Source organism: Danio aesculapii, chromosome 16 (assembly GCF_903798145.1).
Source record: "Danio aesculapii chromosome 16, fDanAes4.1, whole genome shotgun sequence".
In the NCBI taxonomy this organism is placed as follows: Eukaryota; Metazoa; Chordata; class Actinopteri; order Cypriniformes; family Danionidae; genus Danio; species Danio aesculapii.
Window position 1 is genome coordinate 393,224 of NC_079450.1, and position 16,051 is coordinate 409,274.

The following is a 16,051-nucleotide window of genomic DNA, read 5'->3' on the forward strand; positions in this document are numbered from 1 at the left end:
TACATTATCTTTAGAGAAAGATAAATAAATAAAAGTCACGATGGACGTGACCGCACATTTGAGAGCCCAGCTGAGGTGGAAAAATACATCCGTAACCTAAAAGATGCAAGTTGTTAATATTCCAATCAGGACAATCGAATACAGAAGAAAACAAATGTTTGAAAGGGACTGATTGTCCTTGAGATGTGACTAACGGACTTCTATACAGATGCGGTCAGTGCTTATTGTTTCAGTTTTTTTACCAGTCAGGTTGAATCGGCCTTTGTCAGGTGACGTCACCCTCGTAAACACCGAATTGCATTATGGGACATAGCCGCCATTTGTGTTGTATCCGAGTTAACGTGAGCTGTTGTGGGTTTAGCGTCTTTCGCAGAGTTAATAGGGTTACGTTCTTGTTGTGTTAAGGACTGTAAGTTAATAGCAAATCACGCGATCGAAAAGGTAAACAAATGATCATGACGACAGATATATTAAATTTCCCACTCAGAAGAAAGGATATTGACAGACTGTAGCGGTGCATCGGGTGCCCTGGCCTGCTGCGTTGAGACGCAAATATATATCTTTTGCTGGCACATCTCCGTTTATGCTCTTGACATTTTCATAAAGGTAAGTACGTAAGAATATTTAATTAACTTTACAATTGTCATTGAGCTTCTAATACTTATTTTAATTCAGTGTAACACTTTAGTATTGCGGGTAGAACTGCATTTAAATCTTAACAAATCAACTTTGTGCATATGGATTTAAGATTGTGAAGTAATTGATTGTTAAAATATTGTAAATACTTCTGAAATCTTAGTTACAACTTACATTTGCTGATTTACTCAGCCCCTGTCAAAAACTACACTTTCGACTGTCCTTTTTCTAAAACAAATACAGGTTTTTGTTGAAAACATTACATGAAATATTTAAACCTTCAGACTGTAGCTTCATAAAACTGAAGTTTAAGAAAATAAATATATTGGTTGACAAAGGGATGAGTAAAGTATTAGTAAATGTTCTTTCTGGGAGTTAATGCTTTAAAAGTTCACATTCAATTCAGGTTTCTTATGCTCAAACTGTCATATTTCCATAAGCATGTAGCATTACAGTATATTTGTTTATACTTATTCTTTTTTTGCTGTATACACATTTCAAACTTTGTCATTGCCAGCCAACCTGCATATGAGATGATGGAGACTGACCCAGACTGAGCACCATCTCTACATCTGGGCCACACAGACAGACACCGCACACTCTGCAAGACAAACTAAGAGGAGGGAAAGAAAACCAACACTGCAGTCAGCTGAAGATGTGGACGTACAACATGCAGAGGAGGAGACACGTGAGGTTGAAGATGGTGAGAGACACAGATGAGGAGACACAACACTGAGGAGGTAGCCGAGATAAACTGGGTGTAAATTGTGTATGGACAGATGTGTAGAAGTAAACCGCCTGTTGGAGTAGAACTGACAGCTGCTGTGTGAACATGAAGAATACAGGATGTCTGATGGATTTTGTGACTAGACTGATGCTCAAGTACCAAACAGTAAAAAACACACAGAATCTTAATAACAAGCACTGACCCATCAACATGATACTGCCTTGTGAAGGTGAAGATGTCACATTACAGCAGAGGATTGTAACTGTCTGTTGTGCTCAACAAACCAATGTCCAACTGTAGTGTAGAAGAGCTGTAGTTGTCAATAAGAGTTAAAAGCTCAGGTCTATAAATGCATTCTGTGCTTAATGTATACATTCTTTGCAAATTCCTTCACATGTTTGTAGTTTTGTTTCTTTCACTGTGTAATGAGTGTGTTTTGCTGATGTTTCATCCTGTCTCATGTAAACAATATGATTCATTACTCCAGAAATGAATTTCCCCTCAGTGCCTGAATAAAAATATCATGTGTATAAATGTAAATAAATGGAGGAGGACATCAAAACACAAGGTAAGCAGTTATTATGTGAACTAAATAACCCTTTAAAGAACTGATGAGTGCATTTGCTCCACGTTAAACATTAGATCAATCAGTAGTTTGAGCTGAATAGATATTTCACCCACACATTTAAAGTGATTTACTATTTACTTGCCATCAAGTGGTTCTAAACCTCTATGATGTTATTTTTTCTCTTTTCACTAATAAAGATATGACGAAGGCTGGAAATCTGTAACCACTGACTCCATAGTAGGAAAACCAGCAAATACAATAGAAGTCAATGGTTACAGGTTTTCAGCTTTCATCATAATATCTGTATTTGTGTTCAACATATCTTAATATTTGGGTGTATTCATTTTATTTAATGTTTATTTGTTGTTGTTCTCTGTGCACTCAGTTTATTTGACTAAATAAAATTATAATAGTATTTACATGTTTTCTTCTGTTGCTTTCATTACATTTATTGTAAAATACTGTGGATACAAACATCTGTCCAATAGTTTGTTAATGTAAATATTAGATGTAACTAATGAAATAAAATGAAAAACTGCAATAATTAAAAATACTTACTGTGGTTTAATGGTGTTTAAACTAAAACAGCGTATATTAAGACTAATGATATACAGTATAACATGTCATTATTATCAGCAATGAGGGGTCGGCGGCTGCACACTCCGTTGGTTTGCAGTTAATTTAAACGGATTTATATCCTGAATGTAACACATATCAAAATGACGATCCCTGGCATCTTTGTTTAGTTTATTGCGGTCCTGTGTACTCTCGATTTTCTTGTACTTCTCCAGCTAGACCTTTTTTTTTGCATGTATATCTCGTGTTATTATGTCTCTCAAGTTGTCTCTGGAAGCGATACTTCAAAAATGGCGCAGGTGTGACGTCACACACAACAAACCAAACGACTAACAAAGACCGATTGGGGTGGCCAGAGTTTTCCCAGGGGTTCCCACCCCTTGGGGCGCCCCTGAATTTAACATAACTCATAAATGCAAGAGGAAAGTCATAAGAGAGCTTCATATGTAAAGAACTGTAAACATTTACACGTGTGCACGTTTGGGAAATCCTTCTGCTTTTAGAGGATTCATGAATTGTGCTGTGCTTTTATGAATGTATTGTTTTTGAGACTGATCTGACTCCATAGAGGAGATGTGGAGGACACTAGTGCTACACACAGGAGACGTTTGAGGAGGACACACACTAACACTCTCAACAGTGGATATAGGTGGCATAACCATCGTATAAACATAATAACCTCCAGACTTTTATTAATTAGTTACATTTATTAGGCGCTAATTATTACTTACGTGTTAAGTGCAGCAGTGTCGCTCCTCCACATCGGCAGGAGGCGCAGATACACATGCGCACCTCTCACACAGCGACACCGAGAGACGGATAGACATCATGTGGAGTTTAAGCTCAAAACAATGATGTTTCTGACATATAAAGCACAGGCTCTGGGTTTGTAAAGCAGAGAGAATGATCGCCGCGCGCTGTCTGGCGTCTAACGCGCCGCTCAGGGTGATGTTCAGGGCGGGAGGATCGAGCTCTGTCCAGCGGAAGGTCACAACTGTGCTGAGCTGTGAAACGGCCGAGAGACACACACTGAGGAGAGCAAGAGCTGCTGAGAACTACACACACACAACAGGAGAACACAAACACCTGCACAACTACAGCAACACAACAACTGAACACCTGCACAACTACACAACAGGTGACAAACACAGAAGAGAAGCACACCTGAGCGTTCTCTGCCTTTATCAGAGCGGGGCTTGAGTCTAATGTTCAGTCTATGATTAATAGCAGTGTGCTCACATTTCTACATCTAATTAAATGTCATAAAAACTCAAACAATTAAAACAAGCGCTGTACTCCATTACTGTTATATTCTCATTGTGAAATCAGGATAGAAATACAGACATTAAGCTGCAGAATCATTAGAAAAATCACCATTTGACTGTATTGAAGAAAACAATAACGCTTTCTAACAAGACATATTGGTGTCATAATATCTATATATAATAATAATGTCATAATTATTAATGTGCTTTACACATAATACATTTTACATAATTATACCTGTATTGGACATTGTAAAACAGTATATACTAGCATTAATCTCATATTGAACACTCGTACAATAATATGAGAAGCTGAACCTATGTGTGTGTGTGTGTGTATAGATTGTGCGCAGGTGCTGGATATGCCTCTGCTGGTGTCTGCGCTGCGGCAGGAGAACGCAACAGATATCTGCGTCATCAGAGTCGCGCCGGAGCTCAAATACACCGATTACATGATCATCGTGAGCGGAGTGTCGCCTCGACACCTCAGCGCAATGGCAGCGTTTCTGATCAAAGTGGTACATAAGAGAATCCGCATTCACACTCACTCCACATTCACAGACACTCCAGATCACTTCTTATTCACAACACTTTAACAGGGGCATAACTGTATTAACACACACTCCAGGGGGGCTGTTCCATAAACCAAGCTTACAGAAAAAGCCAGGCTTATTTGGCAAGTCAGGTTTATTAATGGCGGATTCGGTTTCAGAAATCAAATTTGCGATAGTTCAAACTCGGTTATTCTGTTAACTTATGCTGGGACACTAGCCTGGTCTGGGGTAAGTCTTAAGTTCAAGCTTAATCAAAGTAATGTTAACATTGACCTGCCGTAAACTGATGCCTGCCATTTTAATTCACTTAACCTCTTAATAATGATTAAAACTTTATAGTCACTTAATAGTGTGTGTATATATATATATATATATATATATATATATATATATATATATATATATATATATATATATATATACACATACACATACACACACACCAAACATCTTTTAGAATAGAACAATAATAAATATAAATATATATTAGGGTATTGTAAATTAAACTAATACTAACTGCAACATTTAAACTAAATTATATATATTTTTATGTTTCTGTTGATTTTTTGTTTTCGCTGTTTATATTTGATATTTTCCCCCATCATGTTAATTTGAGTGTACTAATTTTTGGACTGTGATGAGTTTATATTTTGTTAGATTAGTGCCAAATTTTGCTTTGGTATTGAATAATCTAATGTATATGCACAAATATATCATTGTAAAGCATCCTGTAGAAAATATTCATTTAAAAGAGAGATCTGTGAGGGGTGTTCTTAGCTATATATATAAAAGCACTGACTGATATAAAGAAGTAGGCATTAAAGTAAAGAATGACTTAGGAGCTGTAAACCCAGAATGGAATATTCAGGAGACAGATCTGGGCCTCACTTTAATATAAAGGTATTTTCCTATGGGCTGTGGGAAACACAAGTGTCAAAGAGAAAGCAACCGTTTGCGGCGGATTCGGGAGCAAATGAAAAATCCCGCCGCTTGTGCGCGCACGGCTCTTTGTACCCAGCATTTTAAACTTAATGTGGTGACGTTAAGCACATTTTGAATGTTACAGGCAGCCTGCAATGCATTCACTTCTTTCTTACAAGCAACAATTGGCAGTAGGCTAAGTGCACATTCTCTCCTCATGTGTGCAAGAAGAATTTCAATGTATTGTGACAAATATTAATTTAACCTAAATAATGGCCTATATTTTAATATCAGCCTTCTCTCTTGCTGTTGCAAGCCGTACTGTAGTTTTTGATTGTTATGTGTTTGAACTCTAAAACCAAACGCAGCTCACTCTCTGTGAACAGCGGTGTCTCATTTCAGAGCTCTGTCAGTTCTCGTTGCCGAGCTAGCACACAACATAATCGATGCATCTACGCTCGACCTTCAGGATTTTACGACAGTAATGTGGCACGAGCAGGTATCTAGATTATTTCAACTGAACTCAGATTAGTTAGATCAAATGAGCTTCAGCTTGCTGTTATGGAACCAGTTTAAGAGTGAATGTTTAGTTCGGCTCACTGATACAGGCTTTTGACTTAAATCCCTGCTTTCCTAAACCACTTTTATGAAACAGACCCCAGTTCACTTCTGATACGCAACAGGTGAAACTGTATTTTTACTCCCTTCACATTCACACACACTCCAGTTCACTTCTCATTCACAACAATAAGTGGTGAAACTGTATTCACGCTCATTCCAGATTTGCATCAGTTTACCTGGCAAAACCACATTCACTCTGATTCACTTCAAATTGCAGGACCAACTTTCACATTCACTCCAATTCACAACAATGTAATGGGCGAAACTGCATCCACACTCATTCCAGATTCACACACACTTCAGTTCACATCTGATCCACATCAATGCAACAGAGGCAAAACTGTATTCATGCTCATTCCGGATTTTCGCCAATTTAACAGGCAAAACCACATTCACACTGACTCTGATTCACATCAAATTACAGAAGCTGCATTCACATTGACTTCATATTCACAGCAGTGTAACAGAAGCGAAATCGCATCCACACTTACTCTGATTATCTTCAGATTAAACAAACTGCGTTAACGTTCTCTGCTTCATTTCAGATGCAAAACCACATTCACACTCACTCCAGTTCACTTCAGATTCACACTAATGTAACAGAGACAAACTTCATTACGATATTGTGTGTAAAGCGGACTGAGGCGTAATGGAGTGTGTGAATGCGTGATTCAATACGGGTTTGATTTCACTCTTTCTGTCTGCAGTTCAAGACTCTGCGTAAGGATGAGGAGCGACACGTTCGTCTGGAGGGAAGCGACTGTGACGACTGGAAGTGCATTGACTTTGGTCTGTAGCACTTTTGTGTTTCTCATGTGTGTGTGTGAGATACAGAGTGACTGTAGTGTTTATGACTGACTGTGCTGTGTGTGTGTGTCCCTCAGGCTCAGTGGTGGTTCACCTGATGCTGCCGGACTGCAGAGATCAGTTTGAGCTGGAGAAGCTGTGGACGCTGCGCTCTCATGATGAACAGCTGAGCCGCATCCCTGCTGAAACCCTGCCTGAAGACTTCATCTACCACAACACACCACAACCCATCAGCCAGCTCAAATAAACACACTTGCTGACTTCAGAAACAGTGTGTGAGTGTGTGTGTGTCAATAATGTGTTTGCTGAATCACAGATGCTCATGGGAACACTGCTCAATAATAATAACTATATTCACACCTATAACAGGAACCACGTTATATTAATTAACAATAACTGTAATGATAACACAAGTGTAAATGACTATATTGCCGTCTGTTTCTCTAAAGGGCACCTATCATGCACAGATCACTATTATAAGGGGTTTAAGGACTGTGAAGACCTCCAGCAGCCTCTGATGATCAACATGAATGAATTGTGTTTGATGAATGAAACACTTTGATTGACATTCTCCCTTGTACATCAGAGGGAGAAAGCCCCGCCCACTAGTCTCCCTCATTAGCATAAACAGCAGCCCTGAGTGAGAAGCAGTCGTCTGTCCATTAGCCATTAGAGTGTTTGAGCTGCTGAAGATAATGTCAGCATAGACTAAGAGGATTATAGATGTGGAGTTTTAGATGAACAGAGACAGGCTGACAGAAGACTGAAGCACACACTCACACTGCAATCTCACTGCACAATCTCATTTGCATTTAAAGCGACATCTAAACGTCATCTTGACGTCTAAACAGGTCAGTTTCAGAGAACATTATCTGTGTGCAATTCTCCGCTCAAACTCAAACACACTCTCTAGACACAGCAGACACATTTACAGCATGTGAGGGCATAATGGATTCTCTTTAAATCCAGGAGTGGTGCGAGATCATTATAGTGAGTTGTGTTGTAACCTCACGCTCCTCGTGTCCACACAGAGCGCTGTTTTTGGATGGATTTGCTCTTCAGTGTTTGGACTCTCAGCAGTGAAGATTAAACCACACTGGACTGACACCGCTTCAGTTCACTAGAACTTCAGTGTTCAGCTGCTGCCACACAATCTACAGTGTAGAGGACCTGGAGAAATAAAGATCAACTAAATTGATGACATTAAATTCATCTTAATATAAACTAAGTAATAAACAAATGTGGGCGGACCTTGATTTGCTCCATAGGGTATTGATTGGATATTCAAATTACTGTGGTTTGTTATAGGGGAATTACCAACCTACATCACATGGGTTCAACCGCGCATAGTTGCAAAAAAAGACTGGTTGCAATAGCAAACATGTGGTGTTGTGCGGTAGGATGTCAAATAAAATTTTACTGTACACCACACTGCTTTAATGCCAATCACAGATGTCTTCGGCTAAAAGGGAGCTGAATGGAGTGAGGACCTAATTATGCTGGACTCTGCAGTGCTTATGTTATATCAGGCGAGTTCCCGCTCTGCTGAATCAGACACATTACTGTTTATGATTGCAGAAGTGATTTCAGCAAACACAGTTCAATATGGTGAATTAAACTGCGCACACTGAATGCTCAGAGTGAAATGTGTGTGAAGTTATTAAGGTTAAGTTGGTTTTATATTCACACATTCATTCAGTGACAACATGTGACACACTCCTTATATTGTTTACCACCGCACTGTGAATATTAGGTCTGAAATAACCTGCAAGTGTGACTTAAACAACATTAACACTGTTTATTTGACTGTGAACACTGTTGTACTGTGATAGTCATCGGCTATTTCTCTTAAGGAGAAAGTCTGAATGTGCGAATATAAAACCATATACCCCATCCCCTGCCGTACAGGAGCAGTTCACTGTCAGAATGCAGTTGTTCTGCTTGTTGAGGATGACCCAGGCCTTGTACAGCTCCGTCTTCTTTCCTTGTCTTTGGCTAGGCAGAACCTCGGTGTTTAGCTCTATATCGTGTTGAATCTGGTCATCCTGGAGCATTATTTCCTGCACATGACCACACAGAACAACACTGTAGGCATCCAAACACTTGTAGATCTTTAACTTCTCTCCTGTAAAATCACTTGGAGTTTCAGTGAGATTGTATATTTGTGGCTGGATGCTTGGTCATTTAGTCTTATCCAATATCTATTGGGAGGGTGCTATCGCTAATGGAGCTGTCAGATGAACGCCGCTCACTTTAATGTTCATTTAGCAGAATAACTGTGTTTATCACTGGGTGACGAGCTGTTATAATACACTGAAAGCATTATGGAAATAATATATATAACATGTAATCAATATAACTTATTTCTAATACAACAAACTTTTAAACTCTGTACCACATCGGATGTCATTCCCTCGCTGTAAATGCTAGTGCCCCCGGGTTTTTTTCTGCAACCTTGCTGCGCACGCATCCTGAATGTTTACAAAGCAGTAGTTCGTCTATAGGTGGATCTCCACTGATGTGAAACACATGTTTGCTCTGCCCTCCTGCTCTAAAACACCAATCATAAATGTGATTGAAGATTGTGATGGATCATCATGTTGTCTAAACACGATAACGGCTGCTACTGCCATGTCTGTCTCCCTCTACAGGCGTGCAGCAGTACAGCGGGTCATGATCAGGTGGATGGAGATCAGCTAAATGAGGTGTGCGCTCTGTTATCAGCGTCCTGCTCCTATCTGCTGGAGCTCAGTGACTGCTCCATTATGCTGAGATCAACGGCGTGCGAGTTGGCGAGGAGTCTGCCTAATGTTAAATCACTGCGAGTCTAAAATAAACTCCTGTAACGGGACTTTTGGCTTCCTCCACCTTTTTTCCAGTTTACCTCGAGGGCCTGACAACTGGGGGCTCGTCCAGGATCTGAAGCTGGGATCTCTCGCTGCACTGATTGTGAGGGAGCAGGTGCAGTATTAGTGCAGGAGGAGGATGCAGGATCGAGCGCCCTGTCTGTTTTCAGAAACTCCATAGTCATCAACAGAAATATTCTACCATTGAAAAAGAGGCGCTCGCGCTAATCTGGCCTCTCCAACACACTGAGGGGGATGTGTGGGGGGAGAGTTCACCTTTAACAATTTACAGCGATCATAATCCTCTTACCTTTCTGCACTCGCTCAAGAATCCAAACCAGCGGCTCATGCGTGGTGCTCGTGTCTTCAACATTCCCACTGAGATAAGGGTTAAAGGGTTCTGGAAATATAGCGGCCGACACATTATCTAGAGCTCCCTTGTAATTATGGGTTTGTATTCAAATTTAGTTAATTTAGTTTAATTATTTTGCTGTGCATTTAATGCTGTTATTTGTGTTTATTGTATAACAGAATCTTTGCTCCCCGTTTAAGCGGAGGGTGTCATGGCTGAGCTGCTGCTTGTCTGCCGTGTCCGTCTGTCTGTCTCCCTCTACAGGCGTGCAGCAGTACTGCAGGTCATGATCAATTCAGTTCACCTTTATTTGTGTAGCGCTTTTACAATGTAGATTGTGTCAAAGCAGCTTCACATAGAAGATTAAGGTGGATGGGGATGAGCTGAGTGAGGTGTGCTCTCCTGCTCCTGTCGGCTGGAGCTCAGTGACCGCTCCATTATGCTGAGATCAGCTGTCTGAGAGTTGGCGAGGCGTTGGTCACTGTGTCTCTGAAATAAACTCCTGTAACCGGACTTGACTTCCCCTCCTTTCCTCTAGTTTAGCGTAACACTTTAAAGAAGAAGGCAGATGTAAAGGTGTGTGTGTGTGTTTATTAGTCACAGAGGAAGAGGAAACATTACAAAGCAAAGCAGAACCCGAGCGTTTAAAAGAGGATGAGCTGCGGTCAGTCCCTCCTCATCCTCATCCCATGATCCTCTCTGAGGCCGATCGTCACGCTGCTGCCGTCAGTCTGTCTGTGTGTGTGTGTGTGTGTGTGTGTGTGTGTGTGTGTGTGTGTGTGTGTGTTTACGGCGCCATCCAGAAGGGCATGTTCTGCTGCGTCGGCTGTGGTGCAGTCTGTGTTTTGGGCCGGTGTGGGGGGGACGGCGGGCAGCGGTACGGGTTCCAGCCTGTGCCCGCATTACCTGCTGCAGCGACGGCGGCGGCTCTGGACGGCCCATGATCCTCTTCTTCATCCGAGGAGTCTCCAGTGTACGCCACCAGCCCCGTCCGCATGCGCTTCACCTGCGGCTCTGATGGAGAAAACACAAACAACACCACCAAACACACACGCAAACACCAGCAGAGCCGTCCAATCACAGGCAGAGCAGGAAGAGGAGGCCCCGCCCATCCGGCATCCCCCCACAGGGACATGAAAGAGAGATAAAAACACAAAGAGAGAGAGAGAGAGAGAGAACACAACACAAGAGAGAGGTGTGTTAGAGCCGCGGTCACACACACACATACAGACGCGCAGGGGAGAGCCTCCACAGCTAATCTACGAGCTGAAGCGCGCACACACACACACACACGCTCTCGCACACACTCATGCACGCTTCAGCGGTACCTTTAATCTAGAGAAACAGTCCGCCGCTGCTGCAGCCGTTATCTGCATGCAGAAAGCATCAGCCTGATGGAGGAGTGTGTCAGAGAGTGTGTGTGTGTCTGAGAGCATGTGTGTGTGTGTGTGTTTGAGTGTGAGTGTGTGTGTGTGTGTGTGTGTGTGTGTGTGTGTATGTGGCGGGGCTTACCCAGAAGGCTCGGCACTGATGGAGTCTCGTCTGCTTTCAGAGGTCTCAGAGGTTTGAGCAGCGCTGGCACACACGGGGGCGGCATGAGCTGTCTGCTGCTGCTGCATACATACACACACACATACATACACATAGTAAAACACATGCACACACACATACACAGAGAAAAATACCCACACAATCAGTCAGGATGATCAGCTGACGGTCTTCTGAGCCGATGGGCAGTATTTATGATCCATTTTAAATATAAAACAGTACTGTGTAATGTGCATCTGATGGGGTTTATGAAAACGGGTTCATCTTGTGTATCGAAACACTTTAGTGTCTTGTACTTTTACTGTAAAATGCTGTATTTTTACTGTAAAGATGTCTACATGATGACATCATACACGAGGCCTCTGATTGGTGCTTTCCAAGTTATTTGCCTAAGCTTGAGATCAGACCAGAAAATGGCTGAAGGTGGTCGATGCTTGGAGAATAGATAGCAATTATGCAACACACATAAAGAGTTCTATTTTAATGATCTAGGCGCAGAGTCTAAAGCGCATGGTGTGAAAGCATTAAGAGCGTGTCTGAATCCTCTTCTGCTATTTTAAAGATGGATAAATCTGCTCTGCACCCCAGCGCATGGTCAAGGGTTGTGCTGATTCTCTTAATGAGTTCTGGGTGTGTTTTGAGCATAACCTGCATTAAACCAATCAGAGTCTCGTCTCTCATTCCCTCTAAGAGTCAGTTGCGTCACTCCATGGTGCATTTGCTATTTACATGACGACTCTGTACATGGATAAACTGAATGGAAAAACTGAACACTTCACTAGCGAGAAAACCGTTAAACAGAGCATCTGCAGCGCGAGGATAAAGAACAAGCCTCCTCCATTCAGCCTCTTTACTTTACTTTAACTCATTACTTTACTCCTTTACTTTGGTGGAGTGAGGAAATGCTGGAGACTCACTCCACTGAACACATCATTAGCCCACATATTTAATTTAGTTTGTTAAGCTCAAAGATTTGATCAAAACTATTTCTAAATTCAGTTCTAATCTCCAGCAGAGGAATAAATGATCAATAATAATGAAGTGTGGTCAGAAAACTGAGTTATATCCAAACACACGTCCTGTTCTGATGACCCATATGGTGATGCAGACGTCTCCAAAACCCCACAGGTAGACAAATGTATGTTTGTTTTATTAAAAGGATTATAAATGTGCATATATTCAATAAAATATAAATATTTATACACACACACACACACACACACCTATACATACAGTTGAAGTCAGAATTATTATCCCGTTTATTTTTTCCCCATTTTCTGTATAACAGAGAGCAGATTTCTCCAACACATTTCTAATCATAATAGTTTAATTACTCATCTCTAATTACTGATTTATTTTCTCTTTGTCATGATGACAGTAAATATACAGTAAATAAAAGAAGTGAAGTGAAGACACTTCATATATATATATATATATATAAATAAAATTATTCATAATACAGATGCAGAGCGTCATCAATAAACTGAAAAAGCCCCCCTGTGGTGAAGGTGGCATGGAGGCAGTGGTGTTTATATTGATGTAGTAAATAATAATTTTTGTAATGTTTTAATCCTTTAATTGTTTTCATCTGCCAAATTATTTGTGTATTGCTGTTCATCCTGTGTGTATTCAGCAGTGTGTACGCATTTAAGGTGCATAACTAATGCACTGTGCATTGGACTTTAGAGTTGCTTTCAGCTGGTCAATGGCGTGGTCCATTTCAGTTCCTCAAATTAGCAACGCTCCAACAATGCGCCTTAACACCTTAACGCACCTTTATAGACCAGCACACCCATGAGTCACACAGTGGCGCAAATGGATTTACTATTTAAACAACGTGGAGCAAAACAGGATAATTAAGGTTACGCTGGTCTGAAAATAGCAACACGTCACGGCAAACATATCTTGTGTCTTATAGTGTTGGGCATTAGCATCTTCGCTTAAGAAATGAGAGTGAATAAAATATCAGTCCTTAAGAACAGGATGTGGAGCCTTCAGCACATCATCATTCTCAGTCTCAGTGCTGCAGACTGTGTACTAGTGTTCACTAAGAGAGTAAACCGAGACTCTTCTGTTTAAAGAAGATCTGGAAACATCTTGGAATAATGAGTAAACTGTTCAAATATTAGTAGCTTTAGATGGATAACGGATGTAGAGGCCACGAAAATAAGACAAACAACATTAAAATAAGTCCTACAGCGGGGATTCCAATACTGCATTGGCTGTTTCAAATGACAGTAGCTGATCTAGACTCCTGTTACACGGCTGCAGCAGGATGCATATGAAGAGTTTATTAGCAAAACACTTTTAGAGAGAGATGTTTAATGTTGAGTATTGAAGAGTAAATCATTTATGGAAATGCCTGAAACTGGAGATTTGAGCAGTGTTCAGACATCATGGTTTTACATTAGCTATTGAAGATTTTAACTGCAAAAAAAATAAAAACTACATTTATTGAACAAACAATAAGCAATATAACCTCTTCATACATCACCCTTTAAAATATAGGACTGTCAAGAGCTGGTTACAGCTTCACTGGTCACGCAATGGATGGAAACACAATGAAGAGATGTAGCGCTATATTCCAACTCATTCTCTGCATTAGATGGTGTTTACAGTGATTAAAGAGATCATTTCTGTATGAGATTTGTACAAAATCTGTGCTAAACTAAAGAGAAAGTCAGTTTAATGGTGAAGGGAGTGATCAGATGATGGAAGGTGTGTGAAGAAATGTCCTGCTCCCTTGTAAAAGTATTAAGCATTATTTTTCAGATACAGTATTTTATTGTGAGACGTGTGTGGCTGCTGTATTCTCTAGTTTAGTTTGATACACATAAAACTGAGGTATATTATATCAAATGCCCATCCCTGAGCGCACACACACACACAGCTTTATATATTCACTACACACACTGTGTTATCATATTGTTCTATGTGTAAACTGCAGCATCTCAATGTGTGTGTGCGCATCTCACCTGTCTCTCTCTCTCACGGGCACTGAGGAAGCAGCAGATGGGGGTCCTGAAGCCTCTGAGCTGCCCACAGGCATGCCTGCACCTAAATTAGTCATATGAATGGGTCCATGCTATGAGCAGAAAAACACAACAGCATTAACACACACCCTCATTTACAGCCACACACACACACACACACACACACACACACACACACACACACACACACACACACACACACACACACACACACACACACACACACACACACACACGCGATTCATCTCACTCACACTGCATGCATTCATACAAACACATATACACATGCGCACACACTCATGTACACCCTTTCACATGTACACAAACACGCTTACGCACACACAAACACACACTCATGTACACCCTCACACACAAACACACTTACGCACACACATACACACTCAAATGCTGATGCAAGAGGTAAAACATGAGCTACATTGACTATTTAGTCAAATATGAGTCATTTTTCACCACTGGAACACACACACACACGCACACACGCACACACGCACGCGCGCACGCACGCGCGCACACACACACCATTTATTTCAACATCTTGAAGTGGAATATATAACCACATAAACTGATTTACTAAAGTGATGCTGTCTATGTAGGCGGCTCACTAGGGGTTAAATAAACACCGCAGTAGTGTGGAGCGGTAGTGAGGTCAGGGGTCAGTCGTGGCGGTGGGCGGTTCATCCTGTGACCTGCAGGAGTCTGTGGAACAGGATTGGTCAGTGCAGATCTGCAGGTGTCCACAGCTCACCTGGTATCCCAAAAGGCCACGGTCCATCTCGTCCACCTCCTCAGTGAAGCGCCGCTTCTGTGGCGGGTTGGGCGGAGCCGTGAGTTTGGGCGGAACCGGGGCGGTGGGCGGGAACGCAGCAGGAAGAAGAGTCTGGACACAGAGACCAGCATTTAGACAAACACTCACAGACACACGGACACAGATGCTGACAGTCACTCACAGACAGAGACAAACATTCAGACACAGTTGGACACGGAGACAGACGGACACAGACAATCAAACACAGACACAGTTGGACATGGAGACAGATGGACAGACAGTCAGATACAGTCGGACACAGATGGACAGACAGTCAGACATGGACACAGACAGTCAGACACAGTCAGACATGGACACAGACAAACACAGACAGTCGGACACAGTTGGACATGGAGATAGATGGACAGACAGTCAGACACAAACACAGTCAGACACAGTCGGACATGGACACAAATACGACCAGACACAGTCGGACATGGAGACAGATGGACACAGACAGTCAGACACAGTCGACATGGAAAGAGATGGACACAGTTGGACATGGACACAGTCAGACAAGGACAGTCGGGCACAGACACAGTTGGACACGGAGACAGGCGGACACAGACAATCAAACACAGACACAGTTGGACATGGAGACAGATGGACAGACAGTCAGACATGAACACAGACAGTCAGACACAGTCAGACACAGACAGTCGGACACAGTTGGACATGGAGATAGATGGACAGACAGTCAGACACAAACACAGTCAGACACAGTTGGACATGGACACAAATACAGCCAGACACAGTCGGACATGGACACAAATACAGCCAGACACAGTCGGACATGGACACAAATACAGCT

At 41.7% G+C, this 16,051-nt stretch overlaps 2 protein-coding genes across 5 annotated transcripts in view; one reads left to right on the top strand and one right to left on the bottom strand.

Moving 5' to 3' along the window:
• The first annotated feature begins 3,288 nt into the window (after positions 1-3,288).
• malsu1 (mitochondrial assembly of ribosomal large subunit 1) lies at positions 3,289-6,944 on the top strand. Its single transcript, XM_056475348.1, has 4 exons — positions 3,289-3,645; positions 4,115-4,290; positions 6,576-6,657; positions 6,753-6,944. The coding sequence occupies exons 1-4, from the start codon at positions 3,411-3,413 to the stop codon at positions 6,920-6,922; spliced, it is 663 nt and encodes a 220-aa protein (XP_056331323.1). The 5' UTR covers positions 3,289-3,410; the 3' UTR covers positions 6,923-6,944.
• Positions 6,945-10,444: 3,500 nt separating this feature from the next.
• The window catches only part of khdc4 (KH domain containing 4, pre-mRNA splicing factor), a 14,062-nt gene continuing 8,455 nt past the window's right edge, over positions 10,445-16,051 (bottom strand). For 2 of the 4 annotated variants that reach the window (XM_056475456.1, XM_056475455.1), the window contains exons 11-14: positions 15,181-15,312; positions 14,397-14,506; positions 11,386-11,483; positions 10,445-10,887 (exon numbers count right to left, since the gene is read on the bottom strand). In XM_056475456.1, the coding sequence (XP_056331431.1) occupies positions 10,661-10,887; positions 11,386-11,483; positions 14,397-14,506; positions 15,181-15,312 (567 nt within the window). In that variant the 3' untranslated portion in view covers positions 10,445-10,660. Of the gene's footprint in view, positions 10,888-11,385; positions 11,487-14,396; positions 14,507-15,180; positions 15,313-16,051 lie in introns of all 4 variants that reach the window. The other 2 variants (XM_056475454.1, XM_056475453.1) reach the window with 1 other exon arrangement.